The sequence below is a fragment of the Calonectris borealis genome, chromosome 9, assembly GCF_964195595.1.
Source record: "Calonectris borealis chromosome 9, bCalBor7.hap1.2, whole genome shotgun sequence".
Classification (NCBI taxonomy): domain Eukaryota; kingdom Metazoa; phylum Chordata; class Aves; order Procellariiformes; family Procellariidae; genus Calonectris; species Calonectris borealis.
The window spans coordinates 19791616-19811471 of NC_134320.1; the positions used below are offsets into that span (position 1 = coordinate 19791616).

A 19856-nucleotide genomic window follows, 5' to 3' on the forward strand; every position below is an offset into this window, starting at 1 on the left:
CCTTCTAAAATGCATTCTCAGTAGCAGTTTAGATGTTAAGAAAAGAAGCCAGAAAGCTACAAACATTCTGCTTTCTCTTTTGTTCAGGGGCCATCCTGCTTAGTCTGAACCTGTCCCCACCTGCAGCCATTTAGCCTGTTATCTTGATGGCAGGTGGATAACCTTAGTGTCATTCTGGTGACCACACAGTTTATTTAGATAAACTCAGAAGTTTATTTGCAGTATAAACAGGGTATGATGAGAACTAACCAACCGCAGCAACCCACTCATTCTGTTTACTTAGCTATTGCTCCTGAAAAACAGAAGAGGTGACTAAAACCCTGTCAGGCATTCCTTTTCCATTTGGTTTTTAAAGAGCCTTCTAATTCAGGGGGCCTTTTTTGTCCAGTTATGAAACCTTTCATTGTATTAGCACTCTGCTGTAGTTTTTTGTCTAGTAGAGCCACCCCTCTTCCATTTGAGTTTTTGGACTGCGATGATCCTGATGTCTTTAAAGCTGTTGACATAGCACTGAAGAAATACAATGGAGACAGAGCAACTGGTAATCAATTTGCTCTATACATGGTGATGGAAGCCAAGAGAACTGTAAGTAGACTTTGCAAAAAAAAAAAAAAATGTGGGAATTGTTTATGCACTCTGAATCAGATTATCTTCATCTTGTTCATAAGAGAACAAGCATGACAGCAAAGTGTCTTCCAAAAACGTTTTAAAAAATCAAAGGAATGACTTGCACGGTAAGATACTTGTTACCATGACAAGCAGGGATGTATATTATGTTCTTATCAACGGAACTATGTGTGCTAGTGAATTGCTTATTAATGCAAGGTCTAAAGAATAGAAAAATTCTATCACTAATACAATTTGTCTTACTAGTCCACTCTGGTTTCTCCTTTCCCTGTTGGGAATTCTACCCCTTTCCATTATTAGTAAGGTTTTCAGATCAATGGCAAAACCACACTTACTAAAAAAACTGAATATTATCTTGACTTGGGAAGAGCTGGTATCGCACATAAAAAAGAATGACCTGATAAAATTTGGCAATACTCTGAAAAAATTGTTTGTGAATATTATTTGATTGACACTAGTCCTGAGTCACGGATCTATCTAAAAGCACTAGGTGGTATTTTAGTCAAATACGGTGACAGCTAAAATTACAGAAGAAAAAAAGAATGAAATATAATCCTTTGCCTGGAGTCCTTCTGTATAGCGTTAATCTAACAAAAGAGTATTTACCTCTGAGAGGCATATAAAGATGATATTACCATAATAATGACAAGCATTACTTTACTTGAAAACAACATTAGCATTTTTTTCTACTGGATTGGATTTTCAGATGTAAAACACAAGAAACCCAGTGTCAGAGAGAATATTTTGCACTCCAAAATCACTAGACACTTTCACCGAGATAGAAATTGACCTGAGAAAGGGGACATGAATTTCTAAACACCTTACAGTAAACTACCCACATCTCCTGGCACTTACCCTCTGGTTTTCCTGTTTTCAAACTGGGGAGATTTTAGCATGCAGTGACAAAGACTAAAATCTGGCAAACCCTTTATACAATTAATATCAAACAAATGAGTAGTCCCACTGTCTTCACTGAACTACACACATCCTTAACAATAGCCAAATGCAAACATCTTTGTATCAGAGCTGTAACACCACCTTCCTTTTGCTGATGTTTCCAAAGGACAGATATTAGTTTCAGTATTTTATCTTAAACAATGTTCTATTTTTAAGAATACACATTTATTGCAATTATTATTCCTCTTTCCTCCTATAGATATCCATCTTTCCTTTTCTTAAAAGATCTGAGGGGGAAATCAATTATTAGTTTGAATCATGGATCTGACTACGATGTTAAGTAAAAAACAGAGAAAAGAAATCTGCCATAGAGAGTCCTCATATTCAATGTTCTTTTTCTAAAGAGTATAGATTTTACTCATCACTAGTCTCACGATGTTGAATGCATTAATTAAATAGCTGGTTATTACATATTCATGTACATTCATTATTGATGAGGTAATAAAACATAAAAGCTGACTGGCGAAAGACTGAACCTGCCCCAGTTAAAGGCATACCTGTTCATGATAATAATGAAATAAACCAACAACAAATAACATACCGAAACAATGTCTTTTCTCAGGTATTTAGTTTACTCACTGAGCTGATTTATTGCAGATTAAGAACACTGTAACAGAGAACAGAATTTGGCTCTTTTTAAGTCCACATCCCAGAGAGTATAATCTGATGCAGCTCCATAAATGTCAGTTTATACCTCCTGAGGACTAAGTCCATTGTATTTTTAAAGACCCTTTCATCCTGTTTTACAACCTGCAACCATTATACGAGGTACCTCTACAAATCTTTGTAGTTGTAGCAATACACAACAGGAATTGAGAGAACGCAGAATATAATTCTGTGTCTACACCAGCATAAATCCAGTATATTCCACCCACGTCAGCTCAGCTTCACTTTCTTGGTACCACTACAGCAAGAATTATCATTTAATTCTCCCAGCAGCATCATTTGAGGATAACCAGTGTTAAAGTACAGCAACTGCCTGTGCTTGTATCTGAAAAGGCACATTGGCAGAGCATTTTTAGTGGCTGTAAAAGATTAGTAACTTCTGGCTTTATATCTCTTCTAAAAGATGAACCACAAACCTTGCAGTGTGTTAATGTTACCTATAGGCACAGGCTCACTACCCACTTTATGGCAAGGAGGAAATGCCCCCTACTGATCTACCAACATCAGAAACCCTTCCACCAGCCAGGCCAAACTTTGCTTAATACTTTGTCTGTATTTCATCTTATGGGATTCCTGAGGCTACCCTCATGAGCAGCTCAGCCTTTAATGCCTATAGGAAAACTGCAGGCACTGCCAAAGGCTGTCTACAGAGCATATGCCCTCCTTGCCCCTTTCCCCCGAGTAGGCAGGGCAGCGTAAGTACCCTGTTACCATAGAGTAAAGGCAGTTTGGGCACTGCCAGGCTGCCTGAGGGTTCTTGGCTGCTGTTTCTGGGCTGCCTGTAGAGTTGTACAGAAGGCAAGTAGACAGATCTGGGAGGAGGCCAAGAGTGAGAGTGAGGGAGTCAGACAGAAGCACAGTCCAAGCTGGTAATTATGCTAACTATCCAAGCAGCAACCCAAATTTGCTTATTTGGAGTACATTTGAATATGAGTATAAAACCTAACCACTTCTTTCTGGTTTTAAAACCCTTAGTACTACAAGTTAAAATGAAGGTAGTTGAGCATACCGTATCTATTGTATCAATATATTGTAATTGAGGGTAAGGGCTCAGTAATATAATTAGATAAGTTAATTTTTGAACTACCAAGATTTGGGAGACCTTGCATGGAGACCAGCAGCTAATCTAAAACCATACCGTAAAATATAAGGTAACCAATGGATAGTATTTACCTTTTGAGGCTCTTATCTTTTCACTTGATTTATCACTATGCAAATGATGACATTCACATTGTTTTTATCCAGGCAGGTCCTGACACACAATTCTATGTGAAATATCGAATACAAGAAACCACTTGTGCCACTGAGGAAAACAAACTCTGGCAAGACTGTGATTACAAAGAACCTGGAGAGGCTGTAAGTATCTGTCCTCTTTAAAAGTTCTCTGTACAGGAACATCAGCATAATGACCAGGACTGCAATCGCCTGGGGAAAAATACAGTAGAGAATTTAACTTCTTTAGCTGTGTTGCTTTTGAGAGCTTATAGGACTAAAGTACAGTACAGAAATGTTTACAACTCTAAAGTTAACCATTATAATAGTGAGTTTACCATTATAATCCTGAATATGTGCAGAAGGGAACATATCAGCACTTCAATATGAAGGTTCACAATAAATTCAACATAAGATACGTGCACTGTGAGAGTGTGAGGGCTGTAAAACTTTCTTTTAATTACGTATAATGGAAACTTGCATAAACAAATTGACTTCAGATCTGCACCAACAAAAAAAATGACATGGAAGCCACTATGGCAGAAAATTCACCAGAGGGCTTTTAGCAGTGCAAAGTATGTCTGGCTCATGCTACTAGAGAGCACCTAGAGGAGGTACAATTGGGGCACACATAGCGTGCAGGAACACTGCACATTTCCAGTGGAAGTCACTGTTATTTCACACAGTACACAATGCAAAGATGATAGTGATAGCATCATTTGAATCAATGTGAAATGCCATGGTCATTGCTGTATATCTTGTACTAGCAGAAAGGAAATCAGGTAAATACACAATTTATACAGACTTTATTTATGAGGATGTGTTCATTTCTGTTATTCTGACTGTAAATTCTTTAGTTAATTAATAAGCATCAATCATGATACAAAGCAACCTTTCAAAGTATCTGCTCAGTTCACCCCCTACTCTCCTCACAAACAACAAAACTGTTCCTTTTCCAGTAACAAAACAGCAAACTAGACATTACTACAAATGTACATACGAACTTGTTCCCCAAACTCAATTTGCAACTGTCAACTTTGTTCAATAGCTAGAGGAATATATAGCACTGCATTTTTCTTCAGCAAGTTTAAGACAAACGTTGTCATATGTTTTTGCAGAAAACAGGAGAATGCACAGCTCGAGTTCACATGAATAACGCTGAAAAAACAAGTAATGTTTCACAAGATTGCAAAATTTTTCCAGGTATGTAACTGTCTGGGGCAGCATTCAACAAGTATGACAAATAAGAATGGGAAAAATGTAATACTGAGACTTTCAGGTAATTTTAAAGATAGGAGCTCCTTATCATTCTACTCAGACATTTATAAATAATCTTCCGTAAGCAACTACATGTTAAAGATAAAATTTCACTTCACTGTTATACACATATAGGCTGAGTCAGTGAAGCACTGGCAGTTTCTCAGTTTCTACCTAGGGTAATGAAAACCGGCACATGCGTGTCTATTTAAGTCTCTGGAATTATACCAAGTTAAAACGAATTTGCTTAAGAACAAAAGCATATCAGTAACTTAGAGACTAGATACGATCTGTCACACTTCAATTTTCTGTCCTTACTTATTCAAGTATAAAATTGTGCCAGAAATTATTAGGAAAAAACTTTATATGACAAAATTGTACCTTAATTTCCTCCAAACTAAAAATGTCTAAATTATTTCTGTTAAAGTTACCAAAACAAATATTTACCCCAACCAAAAAAAGAACAAAAACAAAATTTCATTTACAAAATAAAAATCTAGCAAAGATGTAATTATGTAAGAGAGACTGTGATATCTTTTAGACCTTAACAATAAGCAGTACTACACTTCTTGCCTATAAGACATTCATATATGACTGTTATGTTCACATAGCAATTTCCTTTATTAGAAAGAGATCACATTGTTTTAAAGCTTTGCAACTGAGATCTCTATGTGCCTATGCCTAGTGTTCATCTAAGACATATCCAAGCTAGTTTTAAAATATCCACCTAACTGGTAGCAGGAAGCTAAGTGCATATTAACTACAGAAATATTTACCGTGATTTCTGAGATGTTTGGCAGCTTTTCTTTGTTTTTTGTTCCTAGTTATCTTGTTTAAAACTTAAATGGCTATACCTACAGTCGGTGTCCTCCTAGGAACTGCAGTATACACAAACTCCATGTTCTGCTACTGAATAAACGCCGCTTGGTTTAGGTGCATTTGTAGGGCAATGGTGACATCTAGTTGCCAGTAAAAGGTGTATGAATCCCACAGAGAATACATGGGAAATTTGCATTTGAATCTTTGCTTAGAAAGCCAAAAAACCTTACATAATTTAAATGAATCACATATTCAGCCTAAGAAGCTCATCTCTTGTTACCAAGTTATAGCAACTCTGAGAAAAGAATACACATTTGTTCAGCACTTATGAAAATGCTGAGACTGTAATTGCTTTAGAACTGGGTGTACTGTTTTATTATCTCCTTTGTGATTACTCCCTGAAAATATGGTCACATTTTTCTATAACATGTATATATTTGTCATTACTGAGTCAACATAAGTGATGCTAGAAATACGAAGGGCCAGACTTTGTTCAAGTACCCCTTGGAGAGCTAAGACTAAATAGTATTGCTTACAATGAGATATTCCAAATGTACAGAGGAGCCAAATCAAATCCAAAGGATTCAAACTGAAAGAGTGAAACAATAGACCCTAACTGGTGAGGGATTTCCCCACCATGTTAGGTACCATACTGTTCAGCCTTCTTGGTGGAAGGTTTGATCATATTGATCCTGGACTGGTTTCCTGGCTGGTGCAAGCTGGCATAACTCCATTAAAGCTAGTTTATGCCAGCTGAGGGTGAGGCACACAAATTTTACTTGAATTCCACAGAGACCACATATTGTCCCACTTTCATTCTCAAGCTCACTGAATCATGAAATTAATTTACGTATTGAACTATATAATTAATTTATGAAAATCCATGATTACTAGAAAGGAAAGAGAGTTAATAGGATTAGTAGTAGGAAACAGAAGTTTGAGCATCTCCGTCAAGCTTGTCTATCCACAGCCAAGCCAGTTGGTTAAGCCTGAAGGTAACACCAAGTGGTAACTGGCAGCCAAACTGACTAGCAGGGGGAGTTCGAACAACACAGCAGTACAATAGTTCAACTACAGTCCCTAAGGAGCTCAGAGTCAGAGCAGTTCACATGGGTGAGCCAAAAAACTCCCGTCAAAGTCCTCATCCTGAAACACAGTGAGGACAGTAAGCAGCTGCACACAGTGGGTGAGCTTTGAAGAATTTGAGGAACATCTCCTTAGTTGTAGCCTCCACTGGCTCTTCCCTGACTGAATGAGGGATGACCCTTCCTTAGTGGTGTCAAAACTACATGCAAGGTTTTTCAGAGATTCAGTGACTCCTGAACTCACTCCTTTGAATGAAGTTTGCTGCTGAAACTATGCCTAGATCCAAATGTCATGGATGGCCCCTACCACCACAAACCAAAGCCTGTTTCTAAATACAATGAATGTCTTTGCAGGCCTTGAAACTGAAATGTGGGTTTGGCTGATCACTCCAATTAAAAGCAGGAAAGGTTCTTGCTCATTGAACCTTTTCGCTCATTCCCAGATAGGAAAAACTAAAACCTGAGGCTGATTTACATGAAGCCCTATATTTTTTGGTTTGTTTTCTTTCCAGCTACGCCAAAGATAATACTTACTGAAGCTACATGTCTTGGATGCTTCCATCCTATATCAAGTGACAGTTCAGAAGTGTCAGAAATTCTGAAACAAGCCATTCAAAAGTTTAACAGGCACAGTGCTGAACCCGCCCTTTTTAAGCTTGTGGAAATAAAAGAAGCTAAAAGACAGGTTTGTGTATGATTTTTCTCTAAGTTTTACCAAAAAAACCCCAAAACCAGGTACCTTGATTGTTTTATGTACACATTTCTGATTTTAAGGTAGCTTATATTTCATAATAAAAGCATACAAAATGCATATAGAGTGTAGACCCTGTAAATAATTCTCTTCATTTATAAAGAATCATAAACGGTTACCTATTGGATTTTCAGAGCTGTCAACTTTACAAACTGATAGTAAACATATTTTTTCTTCACCTGTAGTTGCATCTAACTAGTGTTCAGCACCAGTTTATTTGCATTCATTGCTGACACAGGCATCTTGTGTCATCTCAGATGCTCTCGGGTATTCCACTTGGCCTCTCCCTGAAGCTCCAGCAGGAGCAGATCTCTCCTAGGTTCTGTGCCAAAACTGCCAGTCTGCACAGATGTCTCATACTCTACAGCCTCTCAAACAGCAGCAGGCATCTATATTTTTGCAATGCAATAGGACCCATATGTCAGCAGCTGCTATATGCTATAGGACGGGTAAACCCCATACAGGAAAAATGGCTAAGAAAAACAAAAAGCCAGCATGTCACTTGCTGAAAGATATCTGCACGCAGGAATATCTGCTTTGCAAGAAAGAACTGCTCAGGCGACAGAAATTCCGTGTCATCTGGTATTTCATGCAACAATTAATTCCCTATGAAAGGCTCTCCTATGGATTGGTGTGACATTGCTAGAAAGTTAAGTTTCTTATTTGGTTTTTAACTAGTATATAACCCAATGCCAAATACAGACCCTTTTCTTTGAATGTGTATGTATTTACTTAGCCAAAAAGCACCTCCTGGTCTCATGTCAATTTGACCCGTGATTTAATTCAGACTATCCTCTTTCTATTTACTGATGGAAACAATCCTCTTAGTTGAAAGACAAGCTTGCACAACATTTAAGCCACATGACAAAATGTCACAGACAGGCTGCAATCCAGCAGCTAGAAAGAGAACTGTCATGCCACTTCTGGCCAACACAGACTAGTCAGAGCCCTCCACTTTAATTGATCTGGGATGGAAAGTTCCTGTATTTGATTCTTATTTTCCCTTTTTAATCCAATGCTACCTGACCCACACTGTGACATGGAGAGATTTCATGGGTGAGAAGCAGTAGCCACAGTGAGGAAAACTGAACTGCTTCCTGGAGAGAAAAATGAAAAACAAGGGTCACAAATCTGGACAAAACAGCAGGCGGGGGAAGGTAAAGCCCAAGGCAGACACAATTGTAGGTAGATGATAAATGCAGGACACTCAATAACAAATGATGCCAGCAGTATAAAGTTACATTATTCAGATACTGTTTTACTATGTCTCACGCTCAGGAACGTAGGACTTGCCAAGCTGTATTAGTATAGTCATCTATCTAGACCAGCTTCCTGTCACTGTGAGTAATAAGTAACAGATACTTCGGAGGAAAGTGCAAGAAACCAAGCATTACGAGGCTGCAGGCTTGCCAGGAGAAGTGGAATCCAAATACAAAGTGCACTTCTAATACATGCATGACTTAGTTTACTTTTTGTATCACAAGGGCAGGATTTTTTTTGTGTCCATGAATACTCTATGGCTCAATGACTGCACAGTGATTCGATGGATGGAAGGCACTAGAAGAGTAATTTTGCTTTCTTTGCTAATCACATTTAATAGTTTAACTTCCAAGTTTGTATTGGTTTACATAATGTATCCCCTAAATATCTGTTCCAGGTGGTAGCTGGATGGAATTACCTAATTAAATATGAAATCGAGGAGACTAATTGCTCCAAAAACCAATTTCAAGATTTAACTCCAGAGTGTAAAATCACTTCTAGAGGTGTAAGTAATCCTTCAAAATCTGTTTATCAAGAAAATATATTAACAAATAATCACTGAGATCTGACTCAAGAAAATATTTATAGTCTTGCTTCACTTTGTGAATGAAGTTTAACTCCAGGCTTATAGATAACTGTCTATTTATGTAATTAGAACATCCATGCCTTCTCCTGAATCAGTGACTAAGACGACCACTGAAATGTTTACAGATTACTCTATAGAATCTAAACAGTCTCACCCAAATAATAAATCCCTTGAGCAGTTCCTATCCAGATATTCAAGGAGTTACTCATGTACAACCCAAAAAGCGATGATTAGAATTAGCACTGTTTTTCCAGCTTAAGACACATTTTCTAAGAAAAATAAGTAGCTGTATTATTACTTAACCTCTACCACAGTCCAAATAAGAGAGCTTCAAAAGAACTTTATTAACAAACATACATAGTCTAGCTAAACAGTGTTGCAAAACCAGGTACTTCCTCTGCTTCTCTGACCTGGAACAGAATTAACTCTACCAAAAACAGAGGGTTGCTCTCTTAACCTACCTCCCTGAACCAGCTCACCTCGGAGTCAGACAAATGCTTCTGCAAAAACAAGGTAGAGGCCAGGAACGTAGAGTGATAACGAACAGTGGTGGTAAATGGGAGGGGAGGAACCACTGGAGTCCTGACTCGCATCTGTTTCAGCTGTTGTGGAGGTGCACTGTTGAGTGTTACATTCAAGAGCCTCTCCTGCTCGAAAATTACTCCTTGGATGTCTCAAGAATGATTCAGAAGCATCGATCAAAAAAGGAAAGAATGACAACGCTGTGGTAAATAACAGGAGAGTGAGAATCAGACTAGCTGAAGCAAATCTCTCCATTAGAAGCAAATCATCTCCTCTAGAAGGGCCAAAGCCCAACTAGAACTTAATCTGACTACTGCCCTAAAAGACAAATAAAAATGTTTCTACAAATACATCAGCAACAAAAGGAGGGCTAAGGAGAATCTCCATTCTTTATTGGATGCGGGGAGAAACATAGTGACAAAGGATAAGGAAAAGGCTGAGGTACTTAATGCCTTCTTTGCCTCAGTCTTTAATAGTAAGACCAGTCATTCTCAAGATACCCAGCCCCCTGATCTGGAAGACAGGGAGCAGAATGAAGCCCCCATAATCCAAGGGGAAATCGTTAGCGACCTGCTACACCACTTAGACACGCACAAGTCTATGGGGCCAGATGGGATCCACCCAAGGTACTGAGGGAGCTGGCAGAAGTGCTCACCAAGCCACTTTCAATCGTTTATCAGCAGTCCTGGCTAACCGAGGAGATCCCAATTGACTGGAGGTTAGCAAATGTGACGCCCATCTACAAGAAGGGCTGGAAGGAGGATCTGGGGAACTACAGGCCTGTCAGTCTGGCCTCGGTGCCGGGGAAAGTTATGGAGCAGATCATCTTGAGTGCCATCACATGACACTTACAGGACAACCAGGTGATCAGGCCCAGTCAGCATGAGTTTATGAAAGGCAGGTCCTGCTTGACTAGCCTGATCTCCTTCTATGACAATGTGACCCGCTTAGTGAATGAGGGAAAGGCTGTGGATGTTGTCTACCTAGACTTTAGTAAAGCCTTTGACACCATTTCCCACAGCATCCTCCCGGAGAAACTGGCTGCTCATGGCTTGGATGGGTGTACTCTTCGCTGGGTAAAAAACCGGCTGGATGGCCAAGCCCAAAGAGTTGTGGTGAATGGAGTTAAATCCAGTTGGCAGCTGGTCACAAGCGGTGTTCTCCAGGGCTTGGTATTGGGGCCAGTTCTGTTTAATATCTTTACCAATGATCTGGACGAGGGGATCGAGTGCACCCTCGGCAAGTTTGCAGACGACACCAAGCTGGGCGGGAGTGTCGATCTGCTGGAGGGTAGGAAGGCTCTGCAGAGGGACCTGGACAGGCTGGATCGATGGGCCGAGGCCAACTGTATGAGGTTCAACAAGGCCAAGTGCCGGGTCCTGCACTTCGGCCACATCAACCCCAGGCAACGCTACAGGCTTGGGGAAGAGTGGCTGGAAAGCTGCCCAGAGGAAAAGGACCTGGGAGTGCTGGTTGACAGCTGGCTGAACATGAGCCGCCAGTGTGCCCAGGTGGCCAAGAAGCCCAACGGCATTCTGGCCTGTATCAGAAACAGTGTGGCCAGCAGGAGTAGGGAAGAGATTGTCCCCCTGTACTCGGCACTGGTGAGGCCGCATCTCGAATACTGTGTTCAGTTTTGGGCCTCTCACTGCAAGAAAGACATTGAGCTGGGGCATGTCCAAAGAAGACCAATGAAGCTGGTGAAGGGCCTGGAGCACAAGTCTTATGAGGAGCGGCTGAGGGAACTGGGGTTGTTTAGTCTGGAGAAAAGGAGGCTGAGGGGAGATCTTACCGCTCTCTACAACTACCTGAAAGGAGGTTGTAGCGAGGTAGGTGTTGGTCTCTTCACCCAAGCAACAAGCAATAGGACGAGAGGAAATGGCCTCAAGTTGCGCCAAAGGAGGTTTAGATTGGATATTAGGAAAAATTTCTTCACCAAAAGGGTTATCAAGCATTGGAACAGGCTGCCCAGGGAAGTGGTTGAGTCACCATCCCTGGAGGTATTTAACAGGTGTGTAGATGTGGTGCTTAGGGACATGGTTTAGTGGTGGACTTAGCAGTGCTAGGTTAACGATTGGACTTGATGATCTTAAAGGTCTTTTCCAACCTAAATGATTCTATGATTCTATGATTACCCATGCTTGCCCTTAAACCTTGAGGAAGTTACTTAATCTGTTTGAGTCTGAGTTTCCCAACCTGTCACCTAGAGGTAATGACTTCTGTTCACCTCACATAATGCAGGAGTGCTACCTTATTCACATACTGCTTTGATCACGCAGGGTTTGTGGGATTGGATCTTTATCACTTATCCCCTGCACGGTTAAGCAGCCTTGCTAACAGATCATCGACAGATGTTATTAGAATATGATATATTCTATACATATCTATATTCTAATATATAGAATATTCCATACCTTGGAATGACCAAATTCCATAGAAGTTGTTCCATACTTTCATTCAGCTCTGTACTATTCATTTTGAAATGGGAGGACCAGAATTGCACCCTGTATTCAACATGCATGTAAACCACAGACCTATAGTGGGGCATAATGTCATTCCCCTTAACCTGGATAATAAGCCTTGACATTATTTTTTTATTATTTTTTCTAAACCACTACTAAGCAGACTTTTTTATGGATGACATTTTCAAGTATCTGTCATAGTCCTAAGATCTTGATCCTGAATTGTAACCGTCTTCCTTCTTATTCTACAATTGATTAGTCTCCTTTAGAGTCTTTGATAAGGGACTTCACTGAAACCTTTTTGAAAATCTACGTATACTTTATCAACAGGCCTCTTTACCCACTTTTGTTGACGCTTTTGAAGAACTTCGACAAATCTGCAAAATACAACTTCTCTTTACAACAAAAACCCTGGTCTCTCCTTGATGTATTCACACCTCCTAGTTCTTTCCTTATTACCATTTCTAATCACTTGAATGGTACAGACATCAGTTTTATGGGTCTTTTTAAAAAAGAACAGGATCAACATCTGCTTTCTTCCAGCCCTAAGATATGAAGGCAATTTTAAGCAAGTCATCTACCACAGTTCCTTTAGAACACCTGAGTAAATACAGGAAACTCAGTAGTGTTTGATTTGTTAATTGTGTAATCTTCTTTTCGGTCTTTACTGTTTGAGACAGAAATTCCAGTGAGTTCTCCATAAAATAGGATTCTGGCTTGTAAACCTCCCCATTTCCTTCTGTAATGAACACATAAAAATAGTTCATTTAGCTTCTCTTTTATGGTTTTATTTTCTCTGAGTGGTCCTTTTGAACCCTGATCATTTATTGGCTCTGCAGACTGTCTGTCAGGCTTCTTGCTCCTGGTGTATTGAAGGAAGGGAGGAATTATTAGTAGTATGCTTGACTTATTCTGTTAGCAGGAAGGTATTAGAATGTGAGCTTGTTCATTATTTCTAAATAATAAGGAACTGTTTTGGGTTTTTTACTCCAGCGTATAGGTAAATGTGATGCCAAAGCATATCAAAACCTTCATGCAGAGATCGTAGATATTGCAAGCCAATGCAAGCTTCCAGGTATGTAATAGGCACTATCAATTTTAAAAGTTCTGCAATTTTCAATGCTTTCAGTTGTAAAAAAAAGACAAAATAAAACCGTACGAGATGAAAACAGGTAATAACAAGAGAAAGTAATTCTTCTGGGACCAAAAAAGTACTGCCTCTTAATGAAATATTACCATGTATTTTTTTCACTTCCTACAAGTGTTTTTACTACTCCATGTAGTAAGTGCTCCATTCTCACCCATTCATATTTGTTTTTCTTCAAGAAATGATAATGATATTCTTCAACACACTCATTCATTGCCAATAACATGCACCTCTTGTTCCACCTGATTCAGGTCCTTCCATATGTACATATGTTTCCTCTCTTTATTTGCCAGCTGCCCGCAATTGGTACACACAATTCTTGTTTCTATGAGGAAACTGTTAAGTGTCCAGTGAGACACTAGGTGCTGATGCAGTGCTCTTTTAGATAACCAAGATATGATAATGTTGATCATATAAAACTGAAGGTATTTTGGTTTCATTTGATAGACCCAAATACGAAGCGTTCCAGAAGGCAGGGGTTTATAACTAACTGTTTTTCCCAGCCTATATCTACGCTGAATCTTTTGTTCCTTAGATCTGAAATCTGTTGGTTTCTTTCAGTTGAAGACACAGTAATTCCTGCCACTCGCACTGGTTGTCGAAAGACTATCCCAAAAGACAGTCCAGAACTGAAGGAACTACTGAAGGTTTCTATGGAGAAGTATAATTTGGAAAGCAATGATGATTTCTACTATAAAGGTGGAGAAATAGAAGAAGCAACAGTTCAGGTTGGGATATACCACAGAGATGAGAAACAGACATGGCAGTCTGTTATTGGTCTGAGCTGAATGTTACCTAAAGTTTGTATTTAGATTTGAAATAATGTTTTTCTCTAAGTGTTGATACATGCAGTAACTGAAATATTCATTCAAATTTTTTTGCAAAATTTTATCCATCTTGGCTTGCATTCAGAAGTGATTTAAAAATCTCCCATCTCTTGATTTTTTAATTTTTCTTAAAACAACACAATTTTAAAAACATGAGAAGAAGGTTGACATAGGGTATCTGGTTTCTGTATATCTACCAGACTTTTTATCAGCCTTTGTAACATACTTTAAAGTAGAAAAGATTTATTAGACAAAACTACCCACTTGATCCACCACACCAATACTCTGTATGTTATTTTAGGCACTGTCCACCCTACAGTAGCTGTAAGGTCCAAGAAATGGAGCTTCCCAATTTCCCTTTGAAATCTGTTAATTTATATACTGATTCTGCTGCTAATAATAGTTCAGCTAGATTCAGAGGTGAACATCTGTGCATAACTTAAGATATAGATAAATACAGCTCAACAAAGAAGAACAAGGAATCAAGAGGATAATACTGGTCAGCATTTGCATTTGCCTTGTTTATTGTCCCAACATACCAAAACAGAGGTTTAGGACAGAACTGAAAATAAGACAGTGGAGTAGTTCAGAAAATACTTTCTCAACAACTTCTGAATATGAGGGGTATCACTGGAGAAGGCACTAAATGCACACCAGAGTTCTTCTGAATAGCTCATGTTACCGTACTAATAATATCTGTGCTTTTTCTTCTTTTAAACCTTTTTTCTTCTTTCAAACTTTTTTCTTCTTTCTCACTTTTCATATCATGATTGATATTAGCATACATTTTTAAAATAGACTTAAACCAGACAGAATTTCATGTTTTCCCTGCTGTCTCTGAAGCAAGATATATTATCTTGGGCTCTGTAAAAAATACTAAGAGAACTCGTACCAGGCACATCCTTGAATCCATGCAGTTTCTCTCTGCCAAATGCATTTGGCAAATATGTTCATTTTCAACTGAGCCTGTTCATCACACACTTCATTTTACTCACATTCCACTTTTCTTACATCATATTTGGCTCTCTACAGCAGTATCTCTAATGATTTCATTTGCTATTAATGAAATTACTACAGACATCCAATAAAACAAAGCCAAAATGTGGGTCTGGTATTCTTCTGACCTTTCTGTTTCCTTCAGTTTCAATGCTGGAATTTTTGAGAATGGGAACTGGAGTAAATAAGTAAGTTGATTAGAAGCAGACAGTTTTGCTGCCAAATATTTTAATATTGTTCTTAACATATGTTGTCCCAGTGGTCAGGACTTGTAGAATATGAGTAGTATAAGCTTGTAGAAAAACATCTTTCCTGTGAATCCTTTTCAATAAAATGCCTTTACCACAGAAAGCCTTCTTGCTAATTTTTCAGGTGGTTGCAGGACAAATCTACCATTTAATATTTTCAGTCCGGAAGACAAACTGCTCAAAGAAAGAGTTGGAAAAATTTAATGAAGACTGTGAAGCCACATCAGACAGTGTAAGTAATGATGTTGCCAACTATAATGTTCCTAATGGACAAATTCATTTGCACCAGAAATTGTAAACACTTAAGTAAAATCACATCCTGAATTCTGTTACCTCTTTCAGTAAACTTTTGTTTCAACAAAGACACCTTTCACTGTTTGTAACCAAAGCCAGTGACACTGTTAGTAAATCATGAAGCTTAAACTAAGTCACTCCAACTAAAGGATCAGTGCTCACTGCAAAGCGGAAGGAACTGTCTTCTGATAATAATGAATCAAAGAAAGGAGGGGAGGAGGCTGCTGCAAAATGAAATAGCTGCAATACTCCTGACTCTGTGGACTTGCAGCTAATGAAAACGTGAGATTGGAGTGTTACTGGTGTGCAAAAGAATAATGTTTCTGGAGCGCATGCTGCTAATACTGGGAAAATGTGTTCCAGACACTGGAGAGTAGGCACTGGTACGGCCAGAAACCATTGGCGAGGAAGTTGTTTGGAAATTGGTCCCCTCTCTTTTACTGCCAGTAAAAGAACAATGCTTACCTGTGAGATTTTAAAATCTGTTAGTGCAGCAGGCACTAAATATAAAAAAAAAATGCCTTTCTCTCTATCTCAATTTCCCAATTTTTAGTATGAGAAATACCATCAACAAGCAGTATTTCTTAGGAATATCATGAAGGTTAAAGTTAGTGCTCCAGAAGTGCTGCAGATGAAAAATCCAATTTTTCAAGATCCACTCTCCAATCCAAAGCTCAATTAAAGTGTTCACACAGGCATACTATAACGTCAAAAAGCTAGGCAGTGATGTGTCCCAATACAGAAGTCGCCATCACTAAGACGGATTTCATAGATATCTGGGTAAAGTTCCACGTATATTTGTATTTAGAAGTATTATTAAAAAATCATATTTTTTTCACGCACAACTCTCTCTCTTTGTGTCAGATGTTTTGTTGCTTTAATGTGTTGATTTTTGTTTTGTCCACAGGCACCATTGCCATGTGAAGCACAGATTCACGTGATCCCATGGGAGAATAAAATCTTTCCCCAGCAGGTTAACTGCTCTAAAGAACGGTCAATGGTATGATTCCTCTTCCTTACCCATCATCAGAAGTAGAGCACAGAACAAAGACAGTCATTAAATTCTTTATCCGTTCCAAAATATCCCATATTTGTACCAAAAATAAAGGAACACACAGTTCTTTTAACAACCTCAGTAATGCCACACTCCTCCCTCTCACCCTCTAACCTCAGCAACTTGTTACATCAAAGTCAGTTTCACCACAAGGTGAGACAGTAGACAACACAGTGATTACAGAAATACAAAGGCAACAGGACAGAGAGAACATTCTGCCTGTTGACTACTCCCTTGCATTATCAGTAAAGCTCTGAAGTATCAAGTCCCACCAGCTCCTTTGAATTACTAATCATGCTAGGTTTAAAAATTGAGACAAAAATGTATTTGGCAATGCAATAATTATACCCCACGGTTTTCAAAAGCATCTGTGAATCTTTTCGTATTAGTAGAGCAGCAGATCTCCTGCCACGAGCTGTCAACCTCCGTAGGAAGGTCTTTCAGTTTCCTTCCTGCCCAGCTCCACAATTAACTAGCCCTGAACATGAGTCAGTTTGAAAATTTCAGAATGGAATATAAATCTTTTTTATTATCAGAACTTTTTTAGTTCTGATGATTGCAGGTTTTTTAATAAATGCAGGGACTCCCATGCTCCCCAACGACGAAGAGAAGATACACTGAATGAAGTGAGATTGATTAACTTGCATTCATAACTAATAACTTCACTGTGCTCAGCACTTTCATAACTACCTATTCATTATGCATCCACTAATAAATGTCTCTCCTCTTTGTTTTCACTACAATATTGCATCCACATCAAATTTAGCTCCATCCCCAAACAACTCTCATTTGCAGCTAGATAATGATCAGACACTTTGGTGGATAGAAAAGAAACCCATGTTGGATAGTGACTGTACACCATGCATTCAGTCTCTGTCTTCCAGTTGAACAGCGATGGGGAAATAGAGATTACTCAGTAACAACTGAATGTTTCATATTATCAGCTTTAACCTATATCTGTTATTTCTAAGCAGTCTTATGAAACGCATATGTCAAATCAAAGAAAAATTTCAATAGTTACATTTCATATTACAAAACGACCCAGATCTTTTGAATATTCTGGTATTGAGACTACTCAGAGATGTGTTAGCCTTTAGCATAAATTGGTTTTATACATCGGAGTGTTATACTCTAACAAGTGCAGGGACATTTAGTCCTAGAAATCAACTGTACTGTTCATAAATTAAAACCAGTACACATTTTCCTCTCTATAGTATCATTCCCACGTTAAACTGGCAGAATTTCAGTGATATAAAAATTGTTCTTTTAACATATACCTGCTAAAATACTCTGGAGTTATTTGAGAGGATGTTTATGTTTCCATGCTTATCACAGATAGAAAAGGTAATTATTTAGTTCACTTTAAAAATCTGGTAACATATTTTTGCTAAGTGACTCATGTACTGCAATGAGCCAACTTCTGAATTTCCCAAATCTGAAGCTATTGTTCTTGTTCATGTAACAAATATGGCTATTATTGCAATGTTTTTTAGGGTGTATTTCTAAGAAGGCCTCCTGGATTCACACCTTTCCGAAGCTTTGCTACGCTAGACCAGCCAAATGAAATTTCATGCTCTAATAAAAATGAAGAAGAAAGGCGAAGACCTGGCAAAGAAATGAGAAAAGATGGTGGACAGGAACCAGAAGGTGAAGGTGAACCTGAGCATAAACACAGGCATAAACATGGGCATAAACACAGGCATGAATATAAAAAGGATCATGAGTCTGGCAAAAGGCATAGGCATGAAATTGGTTGTGGGCACAGAACTGGTCATGGGTGCGGGCATAAAAAACACAGTAAAAATGCTAAACATAAACATCCAAACCCCAAGTCTTCTGAGGAGTCCAATGAAAGGGGTTTTAATCAAAATGAAACCCTCCCATCATCCAGTGCCGAAACAGCATCAGAGCTAGTTAACTTAGGGGTTGCAGGAAAGGAAACCAGTACACCTACAGAACCACTAATTCTTCCTGATACTTCTTTATTTAATGGGTTGCCAGATCGCCCAGAATCTCCTCTCCACAGATGTCCTGGAAAACCATGGAAACATATAACGGACCTTCCAGCTCCTACCAGCTTTCCCAGGGAATTCACAAATGAGGATCTCTTGCCTTCCACAGTAGAAAACATCAATCCAGCAACAGAAAACTCAACACCTCCCCAAAACAAAGAGAAAGACCTTGATCTCTCAGATGCTTTACTATAATTCAAACATTGTAGGATGCTTTTCAGAAATTATACATAGAAAAATAAGAAAAATACTGCCTTTTGAAATGCATAAAATGTGAAGAGGCAAAAGCTCCTATTCTGTTAGCTGAGATATTCAAGTAGGTCACCAGCACTTCTGGGGACCTAAGACCACATGGCAATACTCTGTATTTGCATATATTTGCAAAGATGTAAATCAGGCAATGGCACCAATGATTCAAAACCAGTCTAGTAAAGGGACCAGGCAAGTCAATAGCCATCTGCTGCAGAAGATAAAATTGTATCTCATCCGCCTCAATTTGTTATAAGCACAAAGTGAATCACGGCATCAAATCTCACTGTATTATGTTTAAAACAACGGCACAAAGAATTCCGCAGATTACATGAAGAATCTCAACCAAATACGGGTAAGACAAAAGCAAGCCAATACAGAGCAAGGATACCTTTCTTAGATATCTGAAATAGTATTTCTCTAATTTACTGGAGTGAATCTTTTAAACAACAAAATAAAGGAACCTGTTTTACCTGATTATTTCTTTAAACAAATTAATATTACCACCAGTCTATCACTAGCAGGTTGTTCTGTTGAATGAGATAACAGGGACAGCTGAGAGAACCCTAAATAAAGCAGCTTTATTATTCCCTGTGCGTATTATGTTAACTACACAGTAGAGGCACTATGATTGACAGATTTTTCATGTGGCAGAGGTGCACAAATATTACAGATCAGATGACAAAATTGCAAACACTTGAGTTACCTAGAATTTGTCTGCCTTCTTCCATTATTAGGTTGTGCATAATTTAGAGACTGGACTTCCAAGTGTTGAGTTTTTGGTCGGATACATTAGCTAAAAAGCACCAAATATTTCTGGCAAAT

General features: G+C 38.6%; 1 protein-coding gene across 2 annotated transcripts; it reads left to right on the plus strand.

Moving 5' to 3' along the window:
• The first annotated feature begins 93 nt into the window (after positions 1-93).
• On the plus strand, positions 94-19508 carry KNG1 (kininogen 1). Of its 2 annotated transcripts, XM_075157285.1 has the most exons (11): positions 98-585; positions 3496-3606; positions 4581-4665; positions 7136-7308; positions 9032-9139; positions 13198-13279; positions 13913-14079; positions 15547-15654; positions 16624-16716; positions 18264-18423; positions 18772-19508. In XM_075157285.1, exons 1-11 carry the CDS (start codon positions 391-393, stop codon positions 18975-18977), a joined length of 1488 nt encoding a protein of 495 aa, XP_075013386.1. In that variant the 5' UTR covers positions 98-390; the 3' UTR covers positions 18978-19508. The 2 variants fall into 2 exon arrangements, with proteins under 2 accessions (XP_075013385.1, XP_075013386.1); XM_075157284.1 differs by having other exon boundaries at positions 94-585; positions 18264-18977.
• The last annotated feature ends 348 nt before the right edge of the window (positions 19509-19856 follow it).